Source organism: Phoca vitulina, unplaced genomic scaffold (assembly GCF_004348235.1).
Source record: "Phoca vitulina isolate PV1807 unplaced genomic scaffold, GSC_HSeal_1.0 scaffold63, whole genome shotgun sequence".
Classification (NCBI taxonomy): Eukaryota; Metazoa; Chordata; class Mammalia; order Carnivora; family Phocidae; genus Phoca; species Phoca vitulina.
In genome coordinates this window covers 2740437-2757345 of record NW_022589766.1, presented here as the reverse complement: position 1 = coordinate 2757345, position 16909 = coordinate 2740437, and the positions used below count along the sequence as shown (strand labels likewise).

Sequence of the window (16909 nt, the reverse complement as noted above, 5' to 3'; positions counted from 1 at the left end):
AAAAAAGGAATAAGAATAGTGAAGACAAGGTGGGAATATTTGCTCTACTGATTTTTAAGGCCTCTTAAGGTTAAGATAATTTGATGTTGTGGAGGACTAGACTAATAGACAAATGGAACAGAGTCCAGAGCCACATATAAATCTACACATATATGGATGCTTGATTTATAATAAAAGAGACAATGCAGTACTGTTGGGAAAGGATGACCTTTTCAATAAATAATGCTGGGAGAATTGGGTGTCCAGTGAAAAAATAAAACTGGATGGATCCTTCTTCACACCATACAAAACAATTCCAGTTGATTTTATTTAGATCCATATTTGAAGGTAATACAAATGCTTTTAGAAGATACGTAGGAGAAAGGGTTAGGGTAGGCAAGCAGGCCTCGAATATAGTATTAAGTAGTTTGGACTTTATTTTGAACGTAATAAGGTTTACTAAAGGATTTTGATCCAGGGACTGGTCATTTGATTTTTCTAAAGAAGGCAACTTTTGGTAGAATCTAAGCTAGGTTGTAATTCTGTTTCTGGCCACGTTTGAGACTTTGTTTTCTGAAAACCCTTGTAGAGAACACTTAAAAATGCTGATAAATACATTTTTTAAAGATGTATTTATATGAGACGGTGGGGGAGGGGCAGATGGACAGGAAGAGAGAGAATCTCACGCAAACTCCCTGCTAAGTGCAGAGCCTGACTTGGGGCTTGATTTCATGAGCCTGAGATTATGACCTGAGCTGAAATCAAGAGTTAGATGCTTAACCGACTGAGCCACCCAGGCGCCCCCAAAATGCTGATAAATCTTAACAAACACTTGAAATACCTATCTGTGATTGGAATGTACTAAGGAAAAATTTGAGGTTAAATATGAACTTACACTTAAGGATGCTTATTTTGTACCCTTGATATTTGAAGTGAGACACTTAGATTGTTAATTTTCACTAATTTAATTAGAAAGAACAAGCAACAAATCCTCACTATACATGTACACTGGGTCTCTAGCATTTTGGTTCCATTTATAGTTTCGAGAAACATTTAGAACAGTTTATTTGGGAGTGAGAATGATTTCTTTAACTTATTGAGCATATTGGAAAAGTTATTTCAGGCAGGTGTTAGCACTAAGAATAAAGGGATAGAAGTGAGAACACTAGGAAGACCTTTATTACTAGAACTATGGTTAATTAGACATTCAACATTTTTATTCAGAAATGTTTAAGTCATAGTTTGAAAAACTAAAATATGCACAAAATGATTTTGAATTTAACTTAGTTAAAATAGTAGCCATTCTAAAGAAATCATCCGAAAGTATAACAATAATGCAACTGTAATTCTATAGGAACTCTAAACATCATATAAATTGCCAGACATAAAGCCCCCCCCCCAAGATTGCTGTCTATTAAAACAGACTTTTATAGTTCTTTTTTAAAAAAAATTATAATTAATTAATTTTTAGTAATTTCTACACCCAATGTGGGGCTCAAACTCACAACCCAGAGATCAAGAGTCACATACTTTACTGACTGAGCCAGCCAGGCACCCCTATATTTCTTTTTTTAAAAGAGTTTTATTGAGATAGTATTTATATATCATACAGTTCAGTCATTTAAACTGTTCAGTGGCTTTCAGTGTATTTCCAGAGTTGTGTAACCATCACCATAATCAATTATAGAACATTTTCCTCTCCCCGGAAAGAAAGAAACCTTTTAACCTTTACCCATCACTCTCCAACCGCCTCTTCAGTCCCCTCAAACCCTAGACAAGCCCTAAAAAACATTGTGTTTCTATAGATTTGCCTATTGGATATTTCATATAAATGGAATCATACAGTATGGGGACTTTTCTGACTGGCTTTTTTCAATTAGCCCAGTGTTTCCAAGGTTCATCCATATTATAGCGTCTATCAGTACTTCATTTGTTTTTATTGACAAATTATATTTCATTGATTTATCCATTCATCGGTTGTTGGACATTTGCATTGCTTCCACTTCTTGGCTATTGTGAATAAAGCTGCTATGAACATTTGTGTACAAGTCTTTTATGGACATTGCTGGATCATATGGTAATTCTATGTTTAATAGTTGACGGAACTGTCAGTTTTCAAAAGAGGTATACCATTTTACATTCCCATCAAGCAGTGTGTGAATGTTCCCACTTCTCTACATCCTTGCCAATACTTACTATTTGTCTTTTTGACTATTATCCTAGTGGGTTTAAAGTGGTACCTCGGGGCGCCTAGGTGGCTCAGTCAGTTGAGCGTTTGCCTTCTGCTTTGGTCATGATTCCAGGGTCTTGGGATCGAGCCCCACATTGGGCTCTCTGCTCAGCGGGAGCCTGCTTCTCCCTCTCCCTGCTGCTTCCCCTGCTTGTACTCTCTCTCTGTCAAATAAATAAATAAAATCTCTAAAAAGAAAACCTTTAGGGGCGCCTGGGTGGCTCAGTCAGTTAAGCGTCTGCCTTCGGCTCAGGTCATGGTCCCAGGGTCCTGGGATCGAGCCCCACATCGGGCTCCCTGCTCAGCGGGAAGCCTGCTTCTCCCTCTCCCACTCGCCCTGCTTGTGTTCCCACTCTCGCTCTCTCTGTCAAATAAATAAATAAAATCTTAAAAAAAAAAAAAATAAAAATAAAAAAAAAATAAAAAGAAAACCTTTAAAGTGGTACCTCATTTGGTTTTGATTGTATATCCCTGATGATGGGCCCTTTGTATATTTTCTATGGGGAAATGTCTATTAAATCTTCTGTTTTTAAGTTGGGTTAATTTTCTTTATATTGTTGAGTTGTAATTGTTCTTTGCATATTCTGGACCCTAGACCCTTATCAGATATATAATTTGCAAATATTTTCTCCTATTCTTTAGGTGCCTTTTCGTTTTTCTTGATAGCACAAAATTATTAATTTTGATGAAGTCCTTAATTTCTTTTGTTGTTGTTTCTGTGCTTTAGGTGTCTATTAATGTATTGTTTGAATACTTTCAAAAGTGATTTCTGTACATTATTTTGCATTAAGATTTATTCATGCCATAATTTTATTAGCATTTAAGACTGATAAAGTTTAGTATAAGCAGCAGTTTTTACAATTTTTTCTTTCCTTTTTTTAATTTATAATTTTGTCTTAAACTTTTGTTACAGCTCTATAGTGTCAACCCTCCTTGCTCTTATGGATGGATTAGATAATAGGGGTGAAATTGTTGTTATTGGTGCTACAAACAGACTTGATTCTATAGATCCTGCTCTTAGGAGGCCGGGTCGTTTTGACAGAGAATTCCTTTTCAACCTGCCTGATCAAAAGGTAAAAATTTCTGTTTTTAATATATGAAGATTTATTTGTGATTCAGTTATGAAGCATAAACTCTCTTTGAGAGTAGTATTTTATGAATTTTCATTTTAAAAATTTTGTGCTTATGGGATATCTTAGTAATTCTAAAAAAAATGCTTGAATAATCTAGTCTTTTTCTCTTAACAGCTATTGGAACATTTATGACTTTTAGGAAGAGGAAAACCCTTGATTAGGTCACTGATGCTTACTTATTCTTTTCTTTAGTTGCCAGATTGTAGTAATTATCTTGGATGGCAGGTTATATGTCTCTAGTTAGCCAAAGGAGCTGTGTTCCAATAGAAATAATGTTTTTAGAGTATTAGTGAGTTTATGAATAAGAACCCAATATGCAAATTTTCATAGAAATGACCATGATATCATAATTAAAAGCAGCAAAAGTTATTCATTATAGTATATTTTTAAGAATGTATAATTAAAACAGGGCAATCTGCAGTCATTGTGCAAAATGTTATTTAATATTTTATACAGTTTTTTCCCCTAATTCTGCTTGACATCTTTATTGTTGTTCTTGGTTTGAGCAGTTTAATCATTGACTATCTCTTCACTGGAAACTCAAGTTTGAAAGGGGGAGATGTATATAGAGAAGATACTTTGACAATGTTTCCCATGTAATTTAACATTTCAAATAAGCATAATTAAAACATTTATAACATATAAATATAACCTAAAGAAGATACTATTTATGGATATATAATATACACACATACACATTTGTAATTGTTATATAGCTTTGATTTTAGATCTCCATGTGTAAAATGCCTGGTTTACATACTTAGATGTAAAAGGCTGTGATCAGGACAGTGTACAAGCGTATGGGGAAATGAAGGCAATGGTGCTGCTGTGTAGAGCAGTTCATACTTCAGCTGGAAATCAGTCTGCACAGCCACTACTAGTTTTCTCAGTTTTGGATTGACTGTCTAACTGAGAGGCTTTAATTTGGTACTGAATTTACCTGGGATAGAAAACCTAGCATATGCAGCATCATTTTCAATACCCAAGTGTAGCTTTCAGGACTGTATCAATGCGTAGAGTGTGCTTAGTTGTAGAAGACAAGGCTGAAGTGGGAGGAGTCTATTTCAGCATGGGGAAACATCAGCTGTCTTGTTTGGGACATCTTACGGTCCAAGCACATCTCTTAGGCTCTAGTGTACATGGATAATGTGTTTAGTTCTAAGAAACACAGCCTGTGTTCATTTTGGCACAGGACAGCCATTATCTCGATTAACCAGTTGTCTTCTAGTCATGTGGCCCTCAGTCATGTGTGCCAGTTATAGTCCTCCCAATTCAGGTGCAGCCCACACAAATCAGAGATTTAACAGTAAGCAAGGTCTAGGACAGTCGAATTTTCTGTAATGATGGAAGTATTCCTTATTTGTATTGTGCATTGAGAATGTCCAGCATGGTAGCCACTAACCACATGTGGCTATTGAGCTCTTGAAATGTCAACTAGTGTGACTAAGGAACTGAATTTTGAATTTTCTTTAAAAATTTAAATAAAATAGCATTATGTGGCTAGTGGCTTACTACATTGTACAGCACAGATCTTGACATAGTTTTCCATGTGAATTTTAACTTTCTACATTTCAAGGAAACTGTGCTTTGAGACTCAAACCTAAGGTCATTTTTCTTGGTCTGTGTCTATGGAACAGGCTTGGACTATTTTTTTTTCCCCTTAGATAATATTTAAAGTAATGAGAGTATAAGATTAAATGCGATTATCAAATCCTCTATCCTAAGGATCAGTTAGTAAGGTAAAAGTATGAGAGTGGATTCTGGAAGCCAAGTGAAGAAAGTATATCATGAAGATGGTGTGACTAACTTTGTCGTATGTTGCTAAATTAAGTCAGATGAGAAAATTGGCCATTGTTTTTAGCATGGGAGATGGGATGGGAGCAAGTCGACTTAGTGGTGGGTGCAAAAATGCTTGACTGGAGTATGGTTAGTTTAAGAGAGAACAGGAGGAGAGGAATTGGAGACAGAGAATGAAATTAAGTTTTTCAAAGAGTTTTGTTGCAAAAGGAAGCAAAGAATTGAGGTGATAGATGTTGAGGGATTTGGAGGCAAGAGAAAGTGTGTTATTTTTAAGCTGGGACAAATAGCCAATAGAGAAGGAAATTTTGGTGATGAAATTGAGAACGAAGAATTATCACAGTGTGTCCTTAATAGGCAGGAGGGGCCATAGAATTTACTATATGAGTGGTGAGAATGACTTTTAGATAGGAATTGGGTAGTTTTTGATACTAGGGCATCCTAGTGTCCTAACAATGTATAAGAGTATCTTAATGCAAAATAATGTACAGTGTATAGATAATGTATAGATAGGAATTGGATAGTTTGTGATACTAGGGAGAAGACAGAATATTATGGGTACAAATGCCTACAGGTGTACAAATTTAGTGTGGAGTGTCTCTGGAACTTTTCTTTCGACTGCTTCAGTTTTCTCAGTGATTTAGGAAGCAAGGTCTGATTGAGAAGCTGAGTGTGAAGACAGAGAAACTGAACTAGTCTGCTAGGAGATAGACCTAATGAATGATCTAGGGAAGGATTAAAGGCAGTGATAAGGATCCGTTTGGGACGTTAATTTAAAGTGATAAAGTCAGTGTCTCATATTAGTCCTGTAGTTTGGGCAGTGGAATATCATGACTCCTGCTGTTTAACCAAATGAAAGTATAGGAAAAAAAGCAAGCCTTGATTCTTCCAAATTTTATTTTGTTAACTCTTATTAGCACAAAATAGCACATACCTTCTTGAGGCAGTGATGCTTTTTAATTTCTTTTGTTTCTTTTCCTTTATTATCATCAACACTTACGATTATTATAAGTGTTATGTGTGTATTTATGAATCCTGAAAAATGAGGAACTTGAATTTGTCCCTGACTCTTAATAGTAGAGGAAGCTACTTTTTTTTTTTTTAATTTTATTTATTTATTTGACAGAGAGAGGGAGTGAGCACAAGGAGGGGGAGCGGCAGGCAGAAGGAGAGGGAGAAGCAGGCTCCTCGCTGAGCGGATTGCCTGATGCCTGGTTCGATCCCAGGACCCTGGGATCATGACCCGAACTGAAGGCAGACGCTTAACTGACTGAGCCACCCAGGCACCCAGGAAGCTACTCTCTATTAGGGGAAGCAATATAACTTACTATTTTGTATGCCATATAAAATGCATAATGAAGCATTTCTGATTTAAGTAATTTCTTTTTCTTTTTCTTGTTTTTACAATAAAGAAGGGAGACTCTGATTGATTATATAGAGAAAGGGTAAGGCACTAAATGTATTAGAGACCTGACAATAACTTTTGACCTTAAGTAATTAATTTCATTCCTCTAAACCTTTACTTATTTTGTAAAATGACGGGATCAGAATAGATTTTTTTGAGACATCTTCCAACCTGAATTTTTTTTGGTGTGTTTCTAATTCTGTAAGGGTCTTCTACAAGTGGTGCTTGTGCTGCTAATGAAGGTCAAATAGATTCTTAATGTCATCTTCTAGAGAATACAAGCTCTTGGATGATTTTTTTTTTTTTGACCTTGATTTTATACTTTTTTAGTATCTATTCAGGCAGGTACTTCAAGTTGGAAGAAAATAAGTGTCACATCATTGCTTTATTTTTGGTAGCTGAACACCTAACTTAGAACTTGGAATTAGAACAATAGCTATTGTTACCAGATTTTATCAACTTTGGAGCAAGGTTAATCTCAATGACTTTGAAGTTCTTTTTGTTTTGGTCCTGGACCCGGAATTCCTCATCAAGCTAATAAGATTATCATCTTGGGTATAATTTGCTTTATCATATTCTTTTCTTTTTTTTTTTTTTAAGATCTATTTATTTTAGAGAGAGAGAGTGCGAGGAAGCACACATGGGGGTGGGTAAGGGCAAGAGGAAGAGGAGAGAGAGAAAGAATCCTCAAGCACACTCCCTGTTGAGTGTGGAGCCCCATGTAAGGCTTGATCCTAGGACCCAGAGATGACTTGAGCCAAAATCAAGAGCTGACTGCTCAGGTGAGCCACCCAGGCTCCCCTCTTTTTCATAGTCTTACAAAGCTCAAGTAGCAATGTTGAGGGTACGAGTGCATTCAAATTTTACAAAGTGTTTTTTCCTTGAAAGAAAGCCAAAGTGAAAATAAAAGTCTGATATGGCTCTTCATGATGGTAATGTCAGCTGATTATGGATTCTTACTACTTCCGTTTCTCTTTGACTGTGAAAGAAGAAATTTCATTTAATTTGAAACCAAACTTAAAATTTTGATTGTGCTATACAGTCAGATTTAAGGTAGAGAATGCTATTTTGAAAAAAAAAAAATCAAGGTAGAATTGCTCAAACATTTGATTTTTTAAAACAAATTAAATTAATATTTACTGAAATATCACCTTGTTATTTATTAAATGCCAAGGCATCAATTAACTTATAAGATAATATGCATTATATTTATTTCATTGAAAACTTTTTCAACTTAAAACTTTTTCCAAGTTTTAAATTACTTGTTTAGCTCATTGTCAGTCGTAATAACTCATGCATATGATAGAACCAAAAGTTTTATGAAATCTAGATTTATTAAAAGTTAGCACTTATTGGGGTGCCTGACTGGCTCATTCGGTAGAGCATGCAACTCTTGATCTCAGGGTCGTGAGTTCAACCCTATGTTAGGTGTAGAGCCTACTTAAAAAAAAAAAAAAATAGAAGTTAGCACTGAGTAATGTATGGAATTGCTGAATCATTATATTGTACATCTCAAACTATAACACTATATGTTAATTACATTAATAAAAAAGGTTACAAATGTTATAACACATTAAAGTTTCTTGTTCATATGTATGTAGATGGTAAAAATGATCTGATGTGGTAGAACAGTGAAACTTAGTTTTGAATCTAGTCCTAGATCAGTCAAGATCAGTCACTTAGTCATGTGTTCCACTAGTCAATTCCTTCACCTCTCAGAATATTAAATATCTTAGTTTGTGAAACAGAGACATGATCTCTCCTACATATTACTGTATGTGGGAATTAGAGTTGATGTGGATGCCATGGTGTTTAAATTTCTTTTAAAATAAACAGTTGGTTTTCTGGGGTATGGTGAGTGCATAAGTTTGTTCCAGCTAATACATTGGAGAGGTTGTTGCTATTTTACTTATTTGTACTTTTCTTCTTAGGCAAGAAAACACATTTTACAAATCCATACCAGGGACTGGAATCCAAAATTGTCAGATGCTTTTTTAGGTGAATTGGCTGAAAAATGTGTTGGTGAGTGCTATTAATTGAATTCTTTGATTACTATTGTTTGTTCTGCTCAGCCTCTCCTTATGTTTGGAATGTGAATGAGTATAGTTATGTCTCTGTGCAATAGATGACTGGCTCTGCCGTTAAATGTAAGAATTATTTTGAACATTTCACTTGAACACTTCTAAATTACCATTTTAGCTGCCATTAGGTGTTTGATTATTAACAATGCTAGTAGTAATATGCCTTTCATTGAGTGCTGGATTTCCATAATATAACTGCCGTGTGTCCTTTTGAATTTTACTAAGAAAAATAAGCTTAACCTTGAGAGATAAAGGTCCATGTTGAAGGCAGGACTGTAGTCTTTTACTTTGCAGATTACCTGATGGGCTCATCTTCATGCCTGTGGTCTAGAAAGAAGTTGAGTGAGAGGAGTCTTCAAAGAAAATACTTACTGGCATCCGCTAGTATTTCCCAAAATATAAGACTTTCCAATTGAATATTAAATTATTCACAGACTGGAAGATCCTCCTTACAGAGTGAATGAATACTACTGTCCTAAAAGGATGTAGTGAGAGTATTTTATGTGCATACATGATCATATATAGGAGATGAAATTCAGGGGTTTTGGAATTCAGGGTTTTAGCTCTAATTAGGTCTGAAATAAAAATGATTACAGTATTAAGCAACTGAGTATACACATTGGTATTTCTCCTTCATTCTTTTTCTGTCTTTTGTCTATTTTTCTCTTATTCTCTCACAAAAAAATTAAAAAATCATTCTACATGAATTTTTTAAGCATTATGAAAAAATCCCCAAAATAAGTTCACTAACAATTAACAGTCTACTTGGGAAAACTTTAAAGTTACCAAAACCAGAAAGAACAACTTAGTTAAAAAAATCATTGGGATCCACCATCAGATATTAAAACTTAAATAGAACATTAGTCCATTCAGTTAGCTACATCCGAATTATCCTCTTCATCCACAGGGACCTCCATCTCCGAAGCAGCATCCCTCAGCTTTTGAACCACAAAGACCTCGACATCTTCTGGTGAGGAGAAAACGTAAATCTCTCCAGCACTACTCCAGTTTAAGCTTTGCCTGGTATAAGAGAGCATGCACCAAACCCATTTCATGTAAATTTGGCTTGACCTTTGCAAAGCCTTGTGCTGCTTTACGGGAGAGGGTGGTATTTGGTACAAAATCCAGTCTTTTCCCTTTTTGAAATTTGACCCCTTTTATTTCCTACTTTTATGATATTATTTTATTAGAGAACTGATCAGACTGGGAAAACTTTGTAGATTTTTCTGTGACTCTGTCACAGAATGATCCTTAACTGGAATAAGCAGAAGACTTCAGATAACTTTGGAAATTCCCTAAACAATAGGTATTTTAAAATTACTTGCTATTACCCTGTCTACCATCTGAAATGTTACACTCTAATTCTTTATCCTAAATATAAGAATCTTAGTTTCCTTTTTCATTTCCAAAGGCCACAGCTTCTCATTATTCCAAATGATTTATTTTAGCTTTTAGTCAGTTTCTTAAGTTTAAACATTTTAGAGACATAATTTCTTATAGGACTAAAAAACTTCTCTTGCCTTTTGGGGGTGGTGGTGGTGTTTTAGAAATATGCTTATATCTATGCCATTTTCTTCCTGGAGAGTGAGATAAGAAGCCAGTTTCACATTAAAACAAAAAGTCAGATGCAAGTCTTCAAACAGGAATGAAATAGTAATACATTTTAAATTCATTATGAACGTATCACTTTCTGTATCCCAAATATGTTTTAACATGGATGGGTTCATGTTCAGTTCAGTGAAATTTATGCCTAACAAAAAGAATATGTTGTCTTGATAAAAAACTGCAAAGACAGCTGACCTCTTGTTAGAAGTTATGGATTTGGTAACTTTTACCTTGAAATAAATTCCCAAGTACGTGGAAGGGTTTGGATGCTTAATAGGGGTGATTTTTAAAAGTAGTCCTCACATAATTTCGGTGTCTAGATCACATACACAAATAGTAGGAGCTTAAGGTTATGAGGATCTCAAATCTAATCATATTCCTCTATTCATTTTCACTTAAGAAGGCCAAAACAATGGAAGTGTATCAACGAGGAGTCTATCTTGTGGGCCTTCATTATGTTTGATGTTTTACTTAAACAGTAACTTCATAAAATTTTAGTATTACACTTGTCTATTCTATAACCTTTTTGTATTTTCAGTTTTTCAGACAAATTTCCATTTTAGTGGTGGTATTTAAGAATGCTTTTTCTTGGGGTGCCTTGCTGGCTTAGTAGAGCATGTGACTCTTGATCTCGGGGTTGTGAGTTCAAGCCCCACATTCGGTGTAGAGTTTACCTAAAAAAAAAAAAAGCTTTTCTTTCTTTCTTTTTTTTTTTAAATTAACATATAATGTATTATTTGTTTCGGGGTACAGGTCTGTGATTCATCAGTCTTACACAACACCCAGCGCTCACCACAACACATACCTTCCCCAATGTCCATCACCCAGCCACCCCATTCCCCCACCTCCCTCCCCTCCAGCAACCCTCAGTTTTTTCCTAAGAGTAAGAGTCTTATGGTTTGTCTCCCTCTCTGGTTTCGTCTTGTTTCATTTTTCCAAACAAACGCTTTTCTTTGGTATCTAGGTATTTGTGTTCATCAGAGTATTAGAATTGTAATGGTAGAATTAATATGATTATGGAATTCTTATGAAAGGGATGTTGATATTTTCTTTAACACCAACTTTTAACTTTCAAAAGGCTGTAATTTCCATAAATATAGAATGATCATATTATCTATATCTATTTTTCTAAATCAGGACCCTTTGGAGAGTGAAAAAATATACTTTTAATTATGACAAGACAAGAGGCCCAAACCAGGACATGTGATCTTAAATATAATCTCTTTAGCCATGATTATCATGTAATTTTAATTTTGTTTTAGAGTCTGGTAAAGGAGGCATATTATTAATCCAGTAGTTCTCAATTTTTTGTTTTGTATATCAGAATCACTTGTAAAGCTTTCTCAAAATACACATTTATGATATTAAATCACCAGAGATTCTGATTCACTAAGTGTTGGGAATCTATTTTTGTTTCAGTTTCATCGTTTATTCAGATCAGTGGTCAAGATTAAAAACTACAGATATAAACCAGTATTCTCATTCACAGGCAAATGTAATGAAGATAAATCCTCTCTTTTATAGTCTGTTGATTATGATAATCCAATTGTTACACTTTTAAATTATCCTTAGTAGATTAAGCAAAAATGAACAGTACATTGCTATTATGTATGTTACTAACGTTATGTCGAACATAAATGTTACAAGTATCATTTATTACATAAAATATCTTTTAGTGGCTTTTTTCTTTGTTTTGCACTGTTTCTGAGCTTTTAAAAAAAATTTAGGCTTTTTGCTCTTAGAAATAGGATCATATGGTATGTTCACCAACTGTGTTGTATATGCTTTCAAAGAAGAAAAAGAAATGCGGTTGTTTATATTTTTTGAAGATGGTAGTTTATTTTTTACTTCCTCTGAAATGGATTATTTCATTAACTATTTATAACTGAGCTGGTATTTTACAGTTATTTTGAACTAATATAACTGGGATATGTACAGCATAGGAAAAGATACTTTTTTTCAGGCTTATTCATTGAGAAATAGAAAAAAAATGAAAGGCTAATGGTAAATTTGGTTATTCTCAGAATTATTTGGGAGATTGATTGTTGTCATGGGACAGTGTTAGTGCTTCATCTGCTTATAATTTTCTGAATTAGATTTTCACAGGTTATACTAAGTTTTCCCTTAATTCTGAATAAATATTTCTTTAAGAATGTAATATTTTTCTGTTTTTCCATAATTTTCATTGAAATTTTTATTCACAGTATGTTGGCTTAATAATAAAAGAATTTAGAGTTCTTAAAAAAAAAATGAAAAACCCAGTAAATATAATTCTTCCACTTTTTATGGTAGTACATGGTAACTTCACAGTTACACATCCCCAAATTATAACCTTGGAGTTACTCTTTTCTTTTTTCATTCAGGATATATTTATTGGGTATCTACTGAATGCCAGGCCAGACATTTATTGGATATCTACTGAATGCCAGGCCAGGTGTTATTTTCAGTATATGAGATATGTTAGTGAACAAAACTGATGAATACACATACCCTCACAAAGCTCACATTCTAGTTGGGGAAGGTAGACAATAAACATAATAGGTAAATGATAAAAGTGGTACATGCTTTGGGAAAAAGGGGGCAGAGTAAGGAGGATTTTTCTGTTACTGTAGGACTTGATTAGCAGGATCATGTGCCCTACTAATAATAGAGATATAGTTCATTATAGGTGTGTGAGTCACTTGCAGTTTGATTTATATAGTTTTGTCCCTTAATGTTCTTTTTCTGTAGGTTAGTCTGGGGCTATTTATTTTCTGCTCATAGTTTTCCTAATCACCATTTTGTTTCATTATTTACATGTTCCACAAGGTCATTGCAAAGTATAAAAAGATAAACTTGATGCCACTCTTTGAAGAGCTTAGGGTCTCAAGTTTTAAAACTAGTTTGAGTGGTTCCCCCTGCTGGCATAACTGATAAAGGTGGCCAAATGCAAGTTTAATTGCTGACATAAAAAACAACATGGCTGGTTTGAGTTTTTCTTCCTTTTTGTGGTTGAGACCTAAATAAGTCTTTTTTGTGTGTTTTTGTATGTTTTTGTATGTGTTGCTTAAATGAGTGAAATGACTTAAAAGAGGGGCTTGATCTGTTAACTACATAATCAGTTAAGTATGGGTAATGGATAAAACCCTGTGTTGGTATAGCCCTTAGAACTAGATTTTCAGTTATTTTAAGCTAAACGTATATATTAAAAGGAAGTTAATGTGGAAAATTAATGGATTCTTATTCCCTTCAGTACCTTTGAAACTACCAGAGATGGTGACAACCTTAAAGTATAATTTTTGGGGTAATTAGATAAAAACTTGCTGTGGTTTGCATCCAAAGTTGATAGGAGAATAGCTCTGTTCTTGAAATTTCTGCGTATGTTCTACTTTGTACTCCTTCCTTATATGTGTTTGGTAATTAGTAATATTAGAAAAGTTTATAGGTAAGTGTAATGTCATGAGGACTAAACTAATTATTGGGAATATTGATGAAGGATTGAGATGAAACTTACTCTTTAAAAACCTTTCCTGAAGAAAGTTGTACATTATAATCAGTGATTTTGGCACAAAATACTTGGTTTGTTTTGATATCACTAGTTCATGTTTTGTTAATTAAAATATTCAGAACATTTTTAGTCTTACCGAGTAAATAATTTTATTAGGTGACTTAAATGGTCAGTTTTGGCTGATAAAATTGCACATAATTATTGATTTAGTATTAATTATTTCCTTAGATAAAGATGTATATACTTGCAAACTATAGTTGGTACTGGGAGAATGAATTTACCTTTGTTATTCTTTTCCTTTTGTGCATTAGGCTATTGTGGAGCTGATATCAAGGCCCTGTGCACTGAAGCTGCCCTGATTGCCCTGCGGAGGCGGTACCCCCAGATCTATGCTAGCAGTCATAAACTGCAGCTAGATGTTTCCTCAATAGTGCTCAATGCCCAAGATTTTTACCATGCAATGCAGAATATTGTGCCTGCTTCCCAGCGTGCTGTCATGTCTTCGGGACATGCACTATCCCCCATCATAAAACCACTGCTGGAAAGAAGCTTCAACAACATCCTAGCAGTCTTGCAAAAAGTGTTTCCTCATGCTGAAATTAGCCAGAGTGACAAGAAAGAAGGTACTATAAAGTACTTTTTCATATTGTTAAAATGAAACAAGTACAGGCATAAATAAATTCTGAGTTTCCTTATAAGGTTATTTATGTGTTATCCTTTAAATTTGCCATGAATATAGAAAATGTATCTATTTCACTCACTAGGTTATATTCCAGGCCTGGCATATTGCCTAGCATATGGTAGTTGCCTAGTGAATGTTTGTCAAAAGAAAGAATGAATATTAGTTCTATTTGTTACCTCTTGGGACATTCTGACTATCTTAATGGAGAAGTGTTACTATCTTTAGAAAAGTTGACTATAATAATGATGGCTTACATTTATTTTATTATAAAACCATTAAATAAATTGTCACTTATTAATCCTCCTAACAGTCCAGTGGGGCAGGTACTTTTATACTGTAAAGGAGGAGACTGGGAGATGTAGGAAGTATTCACTTATTTGGGGTCATTCAGTAAGTTCTAGGGCTTACTCAAACCCAGGACAGCTGACTCTTTAGCCTGCGCTCTTAACTGAGTTGCTTATAATGTCCCTCTGGATTCAACTTATCAAATATATTTCGTTGGTACTGGCAGGGCACTCTTCAGTGTACTGTATTAATGGAGTGTAAATCATTAGTAAGGGAGTAAATTAGAACCTGGTTATATAAGGTCTTGAATTCTAGCTTTAAGACTGGACCTGAGATAAAAATAGAATACTGTCGTGTTATGCACAAACAATGAATCATGGAACACTATATCTAAAACTAATGATGTAATGTATGGGGATTAACATAACAATTAAAAAAAAAAAAAAGAATACTGTCTTTAAAAAGTCATCCATGGGGGGCGCCTGGGTAGCTCAGTTGGTTAAGTGACTGCCTTTGGCTTAGGTCATGATCCTGGAGTCCCAGGATCCAGTCCTGCATCGGGCTCCCTCTGACCCTCCTCCTCCTCATGCTCTCTGTCTCTTTCTCTCTCAAATAAATAAATAAATAAATAAATAAAATCTTAAAAAAAAAAAAGTCATCCATTTACAGGGAAACTTTAGGTTTATATGCTAACCAAAGTAAGGTCTGAACTTTGAAGAGAGGGTAATGAGTTTTAACTATCTTAATTTTCCCAATTCCTAATATCTTATTTGGCATGTAGGCTGTACCAGAAAATTGTTCAATTAATTATACTAACATTAAAAATATTATATATAGTAAAAAATCATCAACAATCAATGCATTTTGCTGTTTTTATAAATTATACTTTTTGGAAATTGTATTTTTCAGGGATAGATTCTCATGAAATATGACATGGATTACTTGATCTCCTAAGTTTGTCAAATAGGGAGGGGAACAAATATTTTATTACGAATGAGTCAGGTACTCTGCCATGAATTGTACTTTTCTTATGTCTGATTTTCATAACTGAGGATATGTATCTTTTTCCCCAAATTTTTAAAAAAAACTTGTGTCACCTTTAGAAAATCATAAAAATCGTATCTTCCCATTTGAGAGATTATGATAGTTCATTTTTAAATTTTTTTAAATTTAAATTCAGTTAATTAACATATAGTGTATTACTAGTTTCAGAGGCAGAGTTCAGTGATTTATCAGTCTTGTATAATACCCAGTGCTCATTACATCACGTGCCCTCCTTAGTGTCCATCATCCAGTTACCACATCCCCCAAACCCCCTTCCCTCCAGCAACCCTGTTTGTTTCCTATGATTAAGAGTCTCTTATGGTTTGTCTCCCTCTCTTGATTTCGTCTTGTTTTATTTTTCCCTCCCTTTGCCTATGATCCTCTGTTCTGTTTATTAAATTCCACATATGAGTGAGATCATATGATAATTGTCTTTCTCTGATTGACTTATTTCGCTTAGCATAATACTCTTTAGTTCTGTCCACGTCGTTGCAAATGGCAAGATTTCATTTTATTTGATGACTGAGTAGTATTCCATTGTATATATATATACCACATCTTCTTTATCCATTCATCTGTCAATGGACATATGATATAGTTCTTTTATTTTCATTTGAGAATTTTTTATGGCATTACTGTTTTCTTACAAATTTATTAAATAAATACAAAGTATGCTTTAGTTCCACTTCTTCATGTGCCAGTGGAGAAGAGAAAAAAATTTGATTATTATTTGATTATTAATAATTATTTTTTAATTATTTAGATATATTATTCTGGTTTGTTTGGGTCTTAATATTCTTCTTAGACTGGTATATGAAATTATCACTCAAAAGGTATTCAATTATTTTTCAGGTTAACTTTCGCAATATTGTTTGTACTAAATATTTAGCTTATAAAATCCATTGAACTCTGTATCTGCCAGCATAGTTCAGTACCTCTTTGTAGAAATTATTCCTCTTTTTTTTCCTTTTTTTTTTTTGGGAGAAGAGTACGATTTTTATCAATGTTAATTCTCTCATTTCTCCTACACATGTAGCATTACTTCTTATTGAGCGAATTGACACTTTTGTTAGGTATGTGTGAAGCGCAGTTATTAGTACTTCAGGTTGTAGTCCAGGTAAATTTTAAGTATTGCACTCTCAATAGAGATTCCAGTTTGTTCATTGAGCAGTAACAGATAG

At 34.1% G+C, this 16909-nt stretch overlaps 1 protein-coding gene across 2 annotated transcripts in view; it reads left to right on the top strand.

Moving 5' to 3' along the window:
- The window catches only part of ATAD2B (ATPase family AAA domain containing 2B), a 157698-nt gene that overhangs the window by 69725 nt on the left and 71064 nt on the right, over positions 1–16909 (top strand). For both annotated transcript variants that reach the window (XM_032391456.1, XM_032391455.1), the window contains exons 14-16: positions 3123–3282; positions 8476–8566; positions 14029–14340. In XM_032391456.1, coding sequence (XP_032247347.1) covers positions 3123–3282; positions 8476–8566; positions 14029–14340 — 563 coding nt within the window. The remainder of the gene's footprint in view (positions 1–3122; positions 3283–8475; positions 8567–14028; positions 14341–16909) is intronic.